This window comes from Squalius cephalus, assembly GCF_949319135.1.
Source record: "Squalius cephalus genome assembly, chromosome: 7".
In the NCBI taxonomy this organism is placed as follows: Eukaryota; Metazoa; Chordata; class Actinopteri; order Cypriniformes; family Leuciscidae; genus Squalius; species Squalius cephalus.
Window position 1 is genome coordinate 6480031 of NC_137128.1, and position 17551 is coordinate 6497581.

At 41.9% G+C, this 17551-nt stretch overlaps 2 protein-coding genes across 2 annotated transcripts in view; both read left to right on the forward strand.

The window, feature by feature from the left end:
• The window catches only part of LOC307161655 (NACHT, LRR and PYD domains-containing protein 12-like), a 222789-nt gene that overhangs the window by 203733 nt on the left and 1505 nt on the right, over nt 1–17551 (forward strand). Inside the window, exons 13-16 of the mRNA XM_079876520.1 lie at nt 13525–13698; nt 14103–14276; nt 14542–14715; nt 14896–15057. Coding sequence (XP_079732646.1) covers nt 13525–13698; nt 14103–14276; nt 14542–14715; nt 14896–15057 — 684 coding nt within the window. The remainder of the gene's footprint in view (nt 1–13524; nt 13699–14102; nt 14277–14541; nt 14716–14895; nt 15058–17551) is intronic.
• Nucleotides 1–17551, forward strand: part of LOC307161663 (NLR family CARD domain-containing protein 3-like) — a 339467-nt gene that overhangs the window by 81797 nt on the left and 240119 nt on the right. The gene's annotated exons all lie outside the window — the stretch shown is intronic.

A 17551-nucleotide genomic window follows, 5' to 3' on the forward strand; every position in this document is an offset into this window, starting at 1 on the left:
TTTTGCAATCCGTAGGGCTTCTGTGACCGACAGTAATGCAGTCTCAGTAGAATGCCCTTTCTTGAAGCCAGATTGGTTGACATCCAGCTGGTTGTTCAGAGACAAGAAGGATGTTACTTGGTTGAAAACAGCTCTTTCAAGTGTTTTCGCAATGAATGGTAGGAGTGAGATAGGTCTGTAATTCTCTACAGATGATGTGTTTAGTGTTGGTTTTTTAAGCAGTGGAGTAACCCAAGCCTGCTTGAATGCAGTAGGGAAAGTGCCAGTATGGAGGGATGAGTTGATGATGTGTGTGAGTGCTGGTAGAAGTGTGGGAGAGATGACTTATAGAAGGTGTGAGGGGATGGGGTCTAGAGGGCAGGTGGTAGGATGACTGGAGAGGAGAAGTGTAGATACTTCTTCCTCGGTTAGCGGAGAGAAGGAGGAGAGAGGGTAATTGACTGTGGAAGGGGTCGGTCTGGGCTCCTGTGTGTGTGGAGCTGAGAACTGACTGCTGATAGATGTTGTTTTGTTGGTGAAGAAGTTCGCAAAATCGTCAGCAGTTAAAGAGGAGGTGGGTGGTGGTGGAGGTGGACAGAGGAGAGAGTTGAATGTTTTGAAGAGTGATCGTGTGTTGGAGGAGCTGTTGATCTTGTTGTGGAAGTATGAAGATTTTGCAGCATGAACATCAGCAGAAAAGGAAGAGAGAAGAGATTTATACATACTCAGGTCAGATGTGTCTTTGGATTTGCGCCATTTCCTCTCCGCTGCCCTGAGTTCGGTCCGGTGTTCACGAAGAACCTCAGATAACCAGGGGTTGGAGGGAGTAGTGCGTGCTGGCCTGGAGGAGAGAGGGCAGATATTGTCTAGAGAAGAGGTTAGAGTGGAGCATAAGGTATCCGTTGCGGTATTCACATCCAGAGATGAGAATTGTGAGGGTGGGGGAAGAGAAGATGACACGGCAGAGGAAAGATGGGAGGGAGAAAGTGAGCGCAGGTTTCGTCTGAAAGTGACTGGTGGTGGGGTTGGAGGTGCAGGGGTAGAGAGTTGTAGACTGAAAGTAATGAGGAAATGATCTGAAACATGGAGAGGTCTCACCAAAATGTTGTCTGTGATGCAGTTGCGTGTGTAAACCAGGTCCAGTTGGTTGCCTGATTTGTGAGTACCTGTGGTGATGAGTCGTTTGAGATCGAAAGACGCTAGGATAGAGATGAAGTCTGTTGCATGCGGCTTTTCGAGATGAATGTTGAAGTCACCAAAGACTAGAAGTGGGGTGCCGTCCTCAGGGAAAGAGGACAGCAGCACATCCAGCTCCTCTACGAAGTTTCCCAGCTGACCTGGGGGGCGATAAATGACTACAATATGGATCTTATTGGGAGTTGTAAGTGTAATAGCATGATATTCAGATGAGTTGTTGTTGCATAGAGAAGAGAGCGCTGAGTATTTCCAATTGTTAGAAATGAGAAGCCCTGTGCCCCCACCCCTCCCAGACTGGCGGGGGGTGTGAGAGAAAGAGAAATTGCTTGAGAGAGCAGCGGGGGTTGCTGAGTCTTCTGGACGAATCCAGGTCTCAGTCAAGCCCAAGATACTAAGAGTAGAATGAGATGCAAAGGCTGGGATAAAGTCAGCTTTATTGACTGCTGACTGACAATTCCATAGACCCACGGAAAGAGAGAGAGGTGTGTGTGAGGATGAGAAAATGGGACACAGATTAGCAGTATTTCGCTGCATTTTTCGCGTGATGAAAGGGCGTTGCCGAGAGATAACAGGAATGTATTGAAAGCACATGTTGAGTAAGGTGGAAAATAAGATAAAAAGTGGGAAGGGGAAAAGGAGATACTTAAGTGCCTTTCTGGTGTCCTTGCTCGGTGGAGTCGCGCAGGTAGAGTCGCTGGTCTTTACCCGAGTCAGTCTTCACATGAGGAGGCTGAACACGAGAGCTGAACGCTTCCGCTGACGCTTCCGCGACAGCGCGCACATTACATAGATATAGATAAAATGCTATCACCGCTTGAGTGAGGACAGCTGTCTCGGTCCGGCAATTAAGTCAATAAAGCGAAAATGGGCCAAATCGAAACTAGCTAGGAGCCAATACTTAAGTGCAATTAAACTGCAATAATAATTTCCACACGCAGCTGTTTATTAATGTAGCAACGCGTCTAAATAAAATACAGAATTATGTGAAGTTAAAAACCAAAAATAAGCAGAGAATCGAAGATAGGCTTACCTTAAGTCAAATACAGCACTGAAATAACAGGAGCACTGAGTACTCTGAAAAACCACTTGCGCGCTCTTGCCGTGCGTCCTTTATGCTGACCGCTGGTCCTAATCATATGGTTAGTTAATTGCATTTGATAGATTTTACTTTCAATAAAACATTCGTAATAGGTTTGAAGAAGGTGTTTTTATGCAGTTTTTGGCCTGAGTTTTTGTCCAGCGTGTGTCGTTTCAAAACTACATGCTTACACGTTTAGATTAACGCTTCAAAACAGTGAATCATTTTGCGAAGAAATTGGTTTAATTGATTTGAAGCTTTGAAAAGCTTTGTTTCTCTTATCTCTGAACGCAAGTGCAGCTTTATTCAAATAAACGTGAACAAAACTAAAACAACAAAGACATGACTGAGAAACATGAACGTCACCAAAAGCAGTTACAGGGAACAAAGCCAGACAGAAGACAATGGTAACATGAAGGCAGGGCCGAACTAAATGGACTGCATTTATATAGCGCTTTCACAGACCTATGGCCACCAAAGTGCTTTACATAGCCTCACATTCACCCATTCACTCACTCATTCACACACCAACAGCAGTGTCAGCCATGCAAGGCGCCATCCAGCTCGTCGGGAGCAGCTGGGGTTAGGTGTCTTGCTCATGGACACCTCGACACTTGGTCAGGTGGAACCGGGGATTGAACCACCAACCTTTCGGTTTGTAGACAACCTACATGAACCACAATCACTATTTGAAACTAAATGCTGCTGTAGCTCTTCAATAAGATGATCGTCATAGATGTGAAGTATTGTTATTTCTCTGTCTTCAGTCTGAGTGATTGCAGTATTACAGAGAAACAGAGTCTCATCCTGACTTCAGCTCTGAAATCAAACCCATCACATCTGAGAGAGCTGGACCTGAGAGAGAATAAAATAGGAAACACAGGAGTGAAGGACTTATGTGCCGTACTGAAGGATTCACAATGTAAACTGGAGAGATTGAGGTCAGTCACATTCACATACAAGAATCAAAATGCTTAACCCCCTGGGGTCGGTGGCATCGCCGGCGATACCAGCTTGGTTTTTTTCTTATCAGTGCAAAAGAGACTCAAAATACTCTGTTGATTTTGATCTGACATATAAGTGTTACACATCATTCGATCCTGTTAAGTGTTAAGTTTTTTTTGTGTTTGTATACTCACAATTTAAACAAAGTGTTGTGCTTTTTGCCAAATAAAGAAAAATAAACATGATGCGAGTTCTGCTTTCTCTCTGTCAGTGTAGTCCATTCTGAAACGTGTCCAAAAATGAACTGTAACTCCGCAAATACTCAGTTACACAGGCATACAGACACACAGGCATAAAGCTTGAATTCTCTTCTCTAAATGAAGTAATTTATATAAAAAACAAATATTCTCAGTTTATGTAATCTGTATGAAAAGAGAGAGATGTCAGTCGTTCTCATTACAGCTCATTACAACTGATTATCTGCTAATGTGAACACGCCCACGGAGAGCGCGCGCTATTCAAACGCAATTGATCTGAGGCAATACATTCAAACTTGTGAACGCCCACATCAGCTCGATAAAACACATAGTTTAATCAGTTTAATGTACTTGTTTACGCCGTCTTGCGACGCTGTGGGGAATAATTCTATCGTAATAATAATCCTGGAAAATTTACCTCAGAAGTGCTGGTAGTTTCATTTTGAGGAGCAACGGATCCAGCTGATGATTGTGAATAGTATGTTTTTTATTCTTAAATGCTTTGTTCTAATCGTGATATGGAATAGTGTCTGTAAACCGCAAAAAGATTTTAAATATGAATCGCGTTTCTGTGTGTGAATGAATGAACGCACAGATGCGCGCTGTTGTGTAGCTACTACAGCTTGCAAAAGGACTGTTTAAATATCAATCGCGTTTCTGTGTGAATGAATGAACAGCTTTTACCAAACTATATTGCTATACTGAGATGAGTAAAAATCGACTGAAATATGTTGAAATAAAATGTCTTTGTATAAACAACGTATTAAACTGCAAATTTACATTTATATGCACTAATATATCATAAAAACGATAGGCCTATGTTACAGACGAAATATGAAAGACAACATTTCCTTGACTAGTTTTGGATAGATTATAAAGTTTTACTGTAAAATAGACTACTGCCACATCAAATAACCCTTTGTTTGCCAATTTCTGATCATGTTAAATATATATAGTAGCCTATGTTTTGTTAAAAATAAAGTCATCAACTAAGATGTTTGTTCCAATGTAGGCTATATTCAAACTAATGAATCCTTAACTTTGAAATACGTACAATAAAATGTATACTTTAGTTTTTACAAAGAAAGATTACACTACACAAATATTTTTAACATTTATTTCATTGTTGTTGTTGTAATTATAACCTTTTTAATAAAATAGCAAAAAATATATTTACAAGGTAGATGTAAACAAAATCTTAAAAGGTCAATATAAAATTATTTAAATTCTCTTTCAATTATTTTTATTGTGTTTTATTAGTGACAAATTGGGGAGAGGATACATATTCCAAAACGTTCTGAAAATACAGTATGAGAATTAACTGCACAATTACTAGAAATGTTTACCTTGGATAGTATACAATTTTCAAGCATACACAATTTGTGGAAAAATACACTTTTTTTTTTTTTTTAGATGTTTTCAACTGTGAACCAATTTTGTAGAATTTGTGTATATATATATATATATATATATATATATATATATATTAGAGGTGGGCATAGATTAATTTTTTTAATCTAGATTAATCTAGATTAATTTTGAAATTAATCTAGATTAATCTAGATTAAAATGGCTCATTTGAATTCTGCCGAAGGCATTCAGAGTATGTGTGCTACCCAAATAATGACTATAAAAGTAAGTCTTTGAGAACGGGTTTCTCAAGCCAGGTGGCGCATTAGACCAGGGGCTCATCTCCTGTTTCCAAAGTGCATCACAAACTGCTTGAGAAAGCTGTTCTGCTCATAGACTGTAAAAGGTTACTACTGTACTGTTACCGTCCGTAGGCAACATTAGGTAGGCCTATGTTATTATCAACTACTATAGGCTATCAATTAGGGATGGGCGATATGGCCTAAAATCCATATTGTGATATACATTGCAGCCTCTTGCGATAACGATATTATAATAAAACCATTTCAGAACAGGTTACACAGACCCTGCTAAACAACTGCTGTTTTTTTTTTTTTTTTTTTTTTTTTTTTGAAAGGGTGTATGTAGTTTTGAGAACATATATTGTGCAAAACTGTAAGTATACAACATAATTTTGCAGATAAATCAAATTTAAGTACACTAGCTGCAGAGACTTAAGTAGGTCTAATGTTTATTATGGCTTGGAGCTTATGAAACCCCAAATTTAAAATTAGAATATTGTCTAACTGATGTCTTTTCAGTTAAAAAGAAACACAACAACGATTCTTAAAATCGGGCGCTTTTAATAAAAAGAGATTATGTGCTACACCACTCACTAAGATATATTGGGAATAATACGCGCGCGCTGGTATTCAGTGATATGTTTCGTATTGAATTTGAGGTGGTAGAACGGATTAGTCGTGTGTTAACTTACCGAACTGTTACCCCACACAGTCTACGTCGGACGGCTTAAATACAAACCAAGTCCAAATAATGGATGTTGCACGGATCTTTTACACCAGCTTTCACTTTCAGCCGTGTTTACTTAAGATGACGACGAATATGATGCGTTGCAGCCGGGTGTTCCTCGCGGCCGCGGGTAGATTGCGTCATCATAGCTTGTGTAGCTTGAGCCAGCTCCCAACGCTCCCAACCCAACTTGGAGAATAGATTAACGGCGATATTTTTTTTATCGCGCGATAAGAGTCTCGCGTTAACGCAGCGCGTTAACGCCGATAACGGCCCACCACTAATATATATATATATATATATATATATATATATATATATATATATATATATATATATATATATAATGTCCTTGCATTCTTTCTTGTGGCTCAGTGATACACCTGAATGAAAGGCTCATTATGCAGATCTTTGTCTTCTCAGGTGTGAATCACGCCCCTACGCATATTGCCTTTCAAAACAAAACGTGTCTTACGAAATTTAAATCAATGTATTGTTTTATGTGAATGATTAGGCAGGATGATTTTCAGATCATTTTGAAGCAAAAACTCTAGACGACAACATCCATTATTCAAAAGTCTTGTGGACACATATTTAGTATGTGTTTTGTGGCCTTATTTCAGAAATTTCATTTTTAGTTTTTTCAATAACCATGCATAAACATTATTCTCTCAAAAATACAAACATGTACATACATGTTGCTCACATATTATGGTAGTCCTGTTTGTGCTAAATAGAGTGTAATTACACCTTTGCCATTAATATGTTTATAAGCAACTGAAAAAAGCACAAACGTCAGGGCATGTCAAAACCTCTCAAGGACCCCAAAAACACCTTAGACCCCAGAGGGTTAAAATCACTTAAAAAGTTTAAACTAAAACTCTTTATAGACAATATCTGATAGTGAGTCATAGTTCACATTGTCATGATTCTGCCTTTGTGTCCCAGATCTTCTCTTGTCTTGAGGCAGGATCATGACAGACTCATGTTTTTGTGTAAGCACATGACCATTTGTTTGGGCTGTGTGCTTGCGTTGTCTTGTCACCTTACCCCGCCCCCTTGTTATCTCATCTTGTAATCATTATATCATCACTTACACCTGTGTCCCTGATTAGTTTGCTCCCTATTTAATCCCCTCATGTTTTCTGTCCTGTGTCGGTACATTGTCAAACTTTGCGTGTTAAATTCTGTGAGTACTTTGTCTGAACCCTGTTAATGAGAATTGTGAGTTCGTGTTGCTGTTTGTTTCCTGTCAAGTCATCGTCGAGTCAGAGTCTAGTCTTCGTTTTATCTTGTCTTAGTCAAGGTGAACTCTCCTCCAGTCCTGTTTTGCCCCCTCGTGGGTTTTGTTTTCTGTTTAGTGTTGTAATAAACCTTGAGTGTCTTCAAATCGTCTGCGTTTGGGTTCTCTCCTTCAACCACATAACACACATAATATTTCTGCAAACATTTTCACCATAGTATTTTGTGATCTGGTGAAATAAAGATGAAGTTCCCTTTCAAAAGCTACAATCGATGCTGCGCTGCTTAGTGCATTAGGAACGTCTTTAAACGTGACCAGCTGTGAATATAGTGTGTAGACCAGGGTTCACCAATCTCGGTCCTGGAGGGCCGCTGTCCTGCAGAGTTTAGCTCCAACCCCAATTAAACACACCTGAACCAGCTAATCAAGGTCTCACTAGGCATACTAGAAACTTTCAAACAGGTGTGTTGGAGCTGGTTGGAGCTAAACTCTGCAGGACAGCGGCCCTCCAGGACCGAGATTGGTGAACCCTGGTGTAGACACTTCAATAAAATTGACCCGGAGGTAATATAGCCTCGGTCGATGATGTCATCGGCGCGACGCGAGGCTATAAATAGATGAGCCGCAGGTGCATCTTCACGTCTTTTGTTTTCAGACCACTCTGTGTATATGTGTCAAGTATTCTCTCTACAAAACTCACTTCAGATCTTTGTTAGGAGTTCGTGTTCAAAACTGGCAGTATGCAGATTTCTCTCTTTCTCATCTCAACATACAAGTGAAAAGAGTTCAAGTTAAAAGAAATCAGCTGGTTAAAAATGAGTGAACAGCAGAGTAAGTGCTGTGTCCCTCCATGTTTTCATCCTATGTCAGAACTGGATACACACACTTACTGCTTTTTTTGTTTGGGGAAAGAACATGCTACCCTTGCATTTGAGCATGGTGATTGCGAGCACAGTAAATGTTCACAGTTAAAGTGCTTTGTGTTCGCTTTGCATATTTCAAAGGGGTAGCGTTTCGATCTGGCTGAGGAGCGAGAGACGGTGTGTCCCTATCGCTTGCTCTCTCTCCAGATCACAATGTCCTTTTGCCTGACTACCGAAGCGTGCCAAGGCGCTTATTCGGCTCGGGCAGAGGACATTGAATCTCGTGAGTTTGCCGCCTCCGAGCGTTTCTCCCGTGATAATAAAAGGAGAACTGCTTGGGGCGATCGCTCGTGCAGTGGCCAGATTACTCTGATCACAACAAAAAGAGTCCCATAAAACACTCAGAGTCTATAAATAAAGATTGTAAATATTTGTTTCCTGGACATCGACCCATTCTACTATCGCGGGTGCGAGGGCACGTGATTATATGATACTGCCTCAGTTTGGGGAGACGCTCGCGGGCTATCTCTCCCCTGGGATCACATTATCAGATGCATTTTCAGCGGGTCAGGCTGGTACTGCGCTGTACACCATGGCTGTGTACAGGCATACCAGGCTGATCTTATGAAAGATTTAAACACAGCCTGTCATCCAGGTCATCCATAAATTTGGCTGTTTATTGCTGAGAAACAGATATGTATTTTGTGTGTGTGTGTGTGTGTGTGTGTGTATATATATATACACTGCTCAAAAAAATTAAAGGAACACTTTGAAAACACATCAGATCTCAATGGGGAAAAATATCATGCTGGATATCTATACTAATATGGACTGGGTAATGTGTTATGAACGAAAGGATGCCACATCGTTTGATGGAAATGAAAATGATCAACCAACAGAGGATTGAATTCAAAGACACCCCGGAAATCTAAGTGAAAAAATGATGCAGCAGGCTTGTCAATTTTGCTGAAATTTCATTGCAGCAACTCAAAATGGTACTCAGTAGTTTGTATGGCCCCCACGTGCTTGTATGCATGCCTGACAACGTCGGGGCATGCTCCTAATGAGACGACGGATGGTGTCCTGGGGTATTTCCTCCCAGATCTGGACCAGCGCATCACTGAGCTCCTGGACAGTCTGAGGTGCAACCAGGTGATGTCAGATGGACCGAAACACAATGTCCCAGAGGTGTTCTATTGGATGTAGGTCAGGTGAGTGTGGTGGCCCTTCAATGGTATCATTCCTTCATCCTCCAGAAACTGCCTGCATGCTCTCGCCACATGAGGGCGGGCATTGTTGTGCACCAGGAGGAACCCAGGACCCACTGCACCAGCATAGGGTCTGACAATGGATCCAAGGATTTCATCCCGATACCTAATGGCAGTCAGGGTGCCATTGTCTAGCCTGCAGAGGTCTGTGCGTCCCTCCATGGATATGCCTCCCCAGACCATCACTGACCCACCACCAAACCGGTCATACTGAATGATGTTACAGGCAGCATAACATTCTCCACGGCTTCTCCAGACCCTTTCCTGTCTGTCACGTGCTCAGGGTGAACCTGCTCTCATTTGTGAAAACCACAGGGCACTAGTGGCGGACCTGCCAATTCTGGTGTTCAATGGGAAATGCCAATCGAGCTCCCTGGTGCTGGGCAGTGAGCACAGGGCCCACTAGAGTACGTCGGGCCCTCAGGCCACCCTCATGAAGTCTGTTTCTGATTGTTTGGTCAGAGACATTCACACCAGTGGCCTGCTGGAGGTCATTTTGTAGGGCTCTGGCAGTGCTCATCATGTTCATCCTCGCACAAAGGAGCAGATACCGGTCCTGCTGATGGGTTAAGGATCTTCTACGGCCCTGTCCAGCTCTCCTAGAGTAGCTGTCTGTCTTCCTGGAATCTCCTCCATGCTCTTGAGACTATGCTGGGAGACACAGAAAACCTTCTGGCAATGGCACGTATTGATGAGCCATCCTAAAGGAGCTGGACTGCCTGCGCAACCTCTGTAGGGTCCAGGTATCGCCTCATGTTACCAGTAGTGACACTGACCCTAGCCAAATGCAAAACTGGTGAAAAACAGTCCAAAAAGATGAGTAGGGAAAAAATGTCAGTGGCCTCCACCTGTAAAACCATTCCTGTTTTGGGGGTTGTCTCACTGTTGCCCATCTAGTGCACCTGCTGTTAATTTGATTAACACTAAAGCAGCTGAAACTGATTACCAACCCCCTCTGTTACTTAACTGACCAGATCAATATCCCAGGAGTTTAACTGACTTGATGCTATTCTCTGATTAAAAAGTGTTCCCTTTATTTTTTTGAGCAGTGTATATATATATATATATATATACATGTGTGTATGTATTATATAAAATATAATATTGTCTGGCTGTTATTTGGCCACATTTAATTCTGAGGAATTAAAGCTGCCTCCGAACACTTCTCTTGTTATGATAAAACGTGTGATAGGTTCTCGGGGTGGTGACTCGTGTAATGGCCGGATTACAGCTAGACTGCCCTCTTGGAGGATCTCCATGACGTTAACCCGTTCATGGGGAAAACCTTATTCTTCGTGCATCTTTGTGCCCTCAACGTCTTAAGACTATAGTGGGTGCAGGGGTGTGTGGTTATATGATGATGGGCCAGTCCGAAAAGACACTTGCTTCTCTTCTTTTTGCTCATCGTCATTTAAGGAGGGTTCAAAAGCAGAGTGAAGCGCGTTGCGCTCCCCCTCGTAAAAACTGGGGACCTGCTCGTTGCACTCAGCAGCCTCATAATAGACCCAAGACAAAATCCTGAGGGTTGTTTTGTCCCAGGTCTGTGGGGGTGTGCCCAGACGGGACGAGGCATGTAAATCAAACAGCTCCTACCTGACACCCTCACAAAACCACTGTACTTCCTCGCCACCTCTGGTGATTCGTGGGGCAGCGGTTTCCAGCATAATGTTAGATGTTCTGTTGATTCCTGCTGTCATCCAGGACACGGAACATCTAACATCCCCTCAAAAGGAAGTGTTAAAATTGATACCACTCTCAGAGAGTCTGGTAACGCGGAAACTTCTGCCAGGCTTTTCTGGGTGGGTTTTAAGTACAGTACAAATAGGATACAGAATCCCATTTATTAATCGTCCTCCACGTTTTAACGGCGTGGTATCCACTTACGTGAGACCGGAACTGGCGCATGTACTATCACAAGAGCTACAATCTCTGCTGAGCAAAGAGGCCATAGAACATGTTCCTCTTCCAGAGAGAGAGAGTCAGGCTGTTACAGCAGATACTTCCTGGTTCCCAAGAATGATGGGGTGTTGCGTCGAATCTTCGATCGTTGAGGCTTAAAACATACAGTCAAAGTGCTCAAGTTCAAGATGTTAACTGTAAAGACGATCGTGTTGTAAATTCAACATCACGTTTGGTTCGTCATGATCGATCTTTCATATAGAACTATTGCCACAACACAGGAGGTTCCCAAGGTTTGCTTTTGGGGGCGAAGCTTACCAATATCGGGTCCCTCCATTCGACCTAGCCATGTTACATAGACGATTGGCTGATACTGGCCGAGTCTTAAAAGCTTGGGCTTCGACATTGAGATCGATCTATGCTCATCTTCTCTCTATGGGGCTGAGATGCAACGCCAAGAAGAGCGTACTCTCTCCCGCCCTGAGGGTAACATGCTTGGGGTTAAATGGGGTTCTGTCACCATCGGGGGCACAACGTGTCAAGACCAATTTTAAATACCCTAAGCAACATCTGGCTAGGTCAGGACATTACATAGGTCTCATGGCAGCTACGTCCACAGTGATTACTCTGGGCCTTTTGCGCATGAGACCACTTCAGTGTGGCTCAAAATGGGGGATTTCATCTATACAATCCCCAAGGACAAATAAAGGCAAGAGCACTCGCTGAGTGCTTCGTGTCCTTTCTAAAAATCCATGTTTATGGTAAGTCACGCACTGAACGCTTTGTGCACATTCTAAAATACATGTTTATGGTAAGGGTTACGTGCTGCGGCTTCATTCCCTTTCTACGTGGTTCAGACCCCGGTTCCTTGCCTTGGAAGGTTCCTTACCTTGCCCACTTTAGGTGCGTCTTGCCATCGCAGAATGCTAACGGCAGACGCCTCCCTGATGGGCTCTCCGGTTCCTTGCCTTGCCCACTTTATGTGCGTCTTGCCATCGCAGAATGCTAATGGCAGACGCCTCACTGATGGACTGGGGAGCGGTCTTAAGTGGTCGTCCAGCTCAAGGGGAATGGGAGGGTCATCAACTCAATTGGCACATCAACTGCCTCGAGCTGATGACTGTATTTCTGGCCCTGAAATACTTTCTCCCTCAGTTGAGAGACTGTCATGTCCTAGTGTGGCACAGCGGCAGTCTCTTACATAAATCACCAGGGAGGTCTGCGCTCACGCAATCTGAACAGAATAACGAGGCAGATCTTTCTCTGGGCCCAGGAAAAGTTCCTGTCACTCAGGACAGTGTACATCTCAGGGCACCTGAATGTGGGAGCGGATTTACTGTCCAGACAGAAACTACCGATAGGGGAATGGAAACCCCACCCAGAAGTAGTCAAATAGATTTGGACCAGATTTTACGAAGCGGCGGTGGACCTCTTCGCCTCTTATCAGAAAGCGCAATGTCCCCTCTACTTTTCTCTGAGTCACCCAGTCCCTGGGTCTGGACGCAATGGCTTCCTCCACTAGAAAGAGTTATGCCAACAAATGGAGTGTCTTTGGTGGTGTGTTGTACATAATGCAGATCCGGTCAACTGCCAGATTGGTTCAGTTCTGGATTTTCTGCAGGAAAAAATTAACAACAGGCACATGCTCCGCCACTCTCAAGGTTTATTTGGCCACTCTTTCGGCTTGCCACGCCTTGGTTGATGGGGTGCCATTCGGGAGACATCCTCTGCTCGCTTGTTTCATTCGTGGGGCCAGACGACTGCTACCGCTGCCGCTTTGGCAAGGGGTGCCCCCTTACAACATGTTTGTGATGCGGCAGGTTGGTCCTCTCTGCACACATTCATAGGATTTTATAGTTTGGATGTTCATGCCACCCAGGGCTTTCACGTCCTTGAGTCGACATCACAAGCTAATGTCTAGGGCTTTCTTGCATTCTTGTGAGCACACCTAAACAACCGTAAGGAGTCCAGACAACTTCAAGCATGGCGGCGTGGGCATTCTCGTTCCCAATGCGCTAAGCACCGCAGCATCAATTGTAGCTTTTGAAAGGAAACGTTCCGGGTTACTTGACTGTAACCCTGTTCCCTGAAAAAGCGGAACGAGATGCTGCGCTACATTGCCGTGCTGATTATGTCCCAGGACTGCTCTTCAAACAAAATATCTGACGATGCACCTGCGGCTCATCTATTTATGACGTCACCGAACGAGGCTATATTACCTCCGGGTCAATTCTATTGATGTGTTTACAAACTATATTCACAGCTGGTCACTTTTAAAGACGTTCCCAATGGGCTAAGCAGCGCAGCATCTCGTTCCGCTTTTTCAAGGTTTGCTTATGAACATGATGTGACTTTACAGAATAAAGAGTTTTCTTATTCTTCTGTGTTATTTTCTGCTCTCTCCCTGCTAATGTAGTTTAAGCTGCTGTGATATGACAGATGAAGGTTGTTCTGATGTGACTTCAGCTCTGAAATCAAACCCGTCACACCTGAGGGAGCTGAACCTGAGCTGGAATAAACTAGGAGACTCTGGAGTGAAAAACCTCAGTGATCTACTGATGAACCCACAATTCAAGCTGGAGAAACTACAGTTAGTATCATTATACTGTACAGCAATTACAGTGTGACTGAAGTTTATTTATTTGAAGACAGCAGGGCTTATGTTTCATTGTTTATAGCAGTGCACTTTCTGGGTTTTGCCTATTGCTCACATTTTTATGTGTTTCTTTTTATCTAGATAGTAATTGTTTAATTCCCAGCATTTGATACAATGTACTGATTGTGTACATGCAGAAATCTGCCTTTTCAACAGAGAATAAAGAAGAGAGACATCAAATAAATAGTTAAAAATGAAAGAGAAGAAACAGTATCTTCCAGCACACAGACCTAGTGTGACTGGGTTTTAAAACAGACTATTGGAAACTAAATGCTGCTGTAGCTCTTCAATAAGATGATCATCATAGATGTGAACTATTGTTATTTCTCTGTCTTCAGTCTGAGTTATTGCAGTATTACAGAGAAACAGAGTCTCATCCTGACTTCAGCTCTGAAATCAAACCCATCACACCTGAGAGAGCTGGACCTGAGCAGGAATAAACTAGGAAACACAGGAGTGAAGCACTTATGTGCCGTACTTAAGGATTCACACTCTAAACTGGAGAGATTGAGGTCAGTCACATTAACATACAAGAATCAAAATGCTTAAAATAACTTAAAAACTAAAACACTTTATACTCAATATGTCACGATGAGTTTAAATTCACATTATATTTCTGCAAACATGTTCACCTTAGTATTTTGTGATCTGGTCAAATAAAGATGAAGATCTCTCTTCCTCTGTTTTATTTGCTGATGAAGATGAAGTGACCTTTACAGAATAAAGAGTTTTCTTTTCTTCTGTCTTATTTTCTGCTCTCTCTCTCTGCTAATGTAGTTTAAGCTGCTGTGATATGACATATGAAGGCTGTTCTGATGTGACTTCAGCTCTGAAATCAAACCCGTCACACCTGAGAGAGCTGAACCTGAGCGGGAATAAACTAGGAAACACAGGAGTGAAGCGCTTATGCGCCGTACTGAAGGATTCACACTGTAAACTGGAGAGATTGAGGTCAGTCACATTCAAAGACAAGAATCAAAATGCTTAAAATCACTTCAACAGTTTAAATGAAAACACTTTATGCTCAATATCTCACAATGAGTCTGAGTTCACATTATATTTGTGTAAAATTCTTCACATTCATGATTTGTTTGTAAGATAATCTCTCTTCCTCTGTTTGTTTCTTTCTAGTCTAATTGACTGTGGCATTACAGATGTTTCTTCTTTAACTCAGTCTTTGACTAAATCAAAAGCACTGCAGTTTTTAAAAGAGCTTGATCTGAGACACAATAAGATAGGAGACTCAAAGCAGCGGCTCAGAGACGTGATACGAGACTCAAACTGTGACCTGAGGTGAGGAAACATCACTTTAAGATATTAAAGAGATCTTCATTTACCTCTGATATGTGAACAAACCTTTCAAACCTGCGTGAAGTTGGCCCCCCACCCAACGCAAAACGTCGTCAAACTATGCTCAATCGTTTGTGCTCCGTTTGTGCTGGTTTGTGCTGTAAAATGTTTCGTTTGTGCTGTTTCATTTTTTTAGATATTAAAAGAATATTTTTTGGTCATTCTGAGGTCACTTAGCCCCCCACATGCTCCAAATTCACCCAAAATAGTCTTGTTCGTTTGTGTTTCGTTTGTGCTGGTTTGTGCCACGTTGGGTTTTAAAATATCAGAAATTGAATTATAGACGATGACGTCCCCAGCCCCCCCAAATGCTCCAAATTCACCCAAAATAGATGCAATCGTTTGTGCTGGTTTGTGCTGTAAAAAGTTTTGTTTGAGCTGCTTCGGTTTTTTAGATATTAAAATAATATTATGTGGTTATTCTGAGGTCACTCAGCCCCCCACATGCTCCAAATTCACCCAAAATAGACTTGTTAGTTTGTGCTTCGTTGGGTTTTAAAATATTAGACATTAAATTATTGTTGATGAAGTCACTAGCCCCCCACATGCTCCAAATTCTAATAAATAAATTCTAAAAATAAAAATAAAATACAATCAGGAGAGACTGAATTGAAGATAATTGTTTATTGAACAAATTATGTGATGACAGAACGTCTTCGTCAATTCTACTTTAAAGTGTGCTCACCTCGAGGATAGTTTTGCTGTTCTCTTGCCCAAAAATGCTGAAGTTACATTAAACTACGACTTGATGGCACACGCGCTAGGGTTGCAAAGGGGCGGAAAATTTCCGGTAAATTTCCGGAAAGTTTCCGGTAAATTTCCATGGGAAGTTAAGCTGGGGAATTTTTGGAAATATTCATTACCACGGCAACCGCTTGCACGTCCACTCTGAAAGTAACTGTACACATAAGAGATGGATAGATACATTATTTAAGGTTATTTCTATTCGTTAGAATATTGATATATGAACTTGTTGTCAAGTAAGCCCCGTTGTGAGCATGTGCGTCTCTCTAAACTTTCAGTGTGCTGCACTGCTCTAGTTGACTTCTGCGCCTTCCCCCCCGAAAATATCACGTTATTTTTGAAAACGTAATTCCTTTTGTGGATCTTCTTGGTCTTTCTTCATGTTTCTTTGACAAATATCAGTGTCTCAGTCTCGCGCACGCTGCACGCGAGTTAACCACGCCTACTTATTTACATGTTGCGGTATACACGGAATAAAACAGTCTGCTACGGTTGACATTTTCTTCCGCGGTAATGATATATACCGTCATACCGCCCAGCCCTACTTATGTGGTAAATAAAGTTAGGCTAGCTTCTTTAGCATCTAACTTATCAGCTTGCTATCTACTAGATGAATACATTTGTATGTGATATTTGCAATTTAAACATTTAATAAAAATATTTCCCCATAATATCATCAAAACTTACTTCACTTTGTTTAGTCCACAGGCTCAAATGTGTGGCTTCAATAGTCTTGTGCTTTGGGCTTCTGTACATGTGATGGAGACATGCACAGTGCCAGTAGGGGGTGTGGTCTCAATAGCCATGCAGTAAGCAGTGTGCTATGTGCATGTGATTGAGGAATGGCATGGATATTCAAGTGTATTTGAATGGCATCTTTTTGTTTTAGTCAAGATTATGCTAAAATATACTTTCCTCAACTATATTTAAGTTCCCTATGAAGAGCCAACCCTCAACTTTGAAAATTCCCAGTTTATTCCCATTTATTCCCATAAATTCCTGTTAATTCCCTTAAATTCCCATTAATTCCCATGGAAAGTTTCCATCTTTGAAAATTCCCAGAATTTTGCAACCCTAACACGCGCACAAATCCATTTTGCTCAGAGAGAAAAAGAGTGGCAGAAAAAAAGAGTCTGACATAATGTCTGAACAACATGACTACAAAAACACTGATAAGAAGTTGATGTTCTATTAAATCATCTTTATTAGCATCTAACATTTTAGAGATTGAATAAATGACAAACCCGAAATAAAATGCTCCTACATCGTAGGCTAGACTACTGACTAACTTCACACAAAAACACAGAGCTGTCTATAACTATTTTTGATCTTGTGACAATTGATCGATCTATTTTATTCAGCCAGCCTTATATAGGCCTAATAAATACCAACATTTAATTTGATTTAATTTCTGATATTTTAAAACCCAACGCATGCAGCACAAACGAAAATTTTAACGGCACAAACCAGCACAAACGAGCGAGATATTTTGGGTGAATTTGGAGCATGTGGGGGGCTGGTGACGTCATCAACAATAATTTAATGTCTAATATTTTAAAACCCAACGCAGCACAAACGAACATTTTACCGGCACAAACCAGCACAAACGAAGCACAAACGAAGCACAAACGAACGAGGTTACTTTGGGTGAATTTGGAGCATGTGGGGGGCTGAGTGACCTCAGAATGACCAA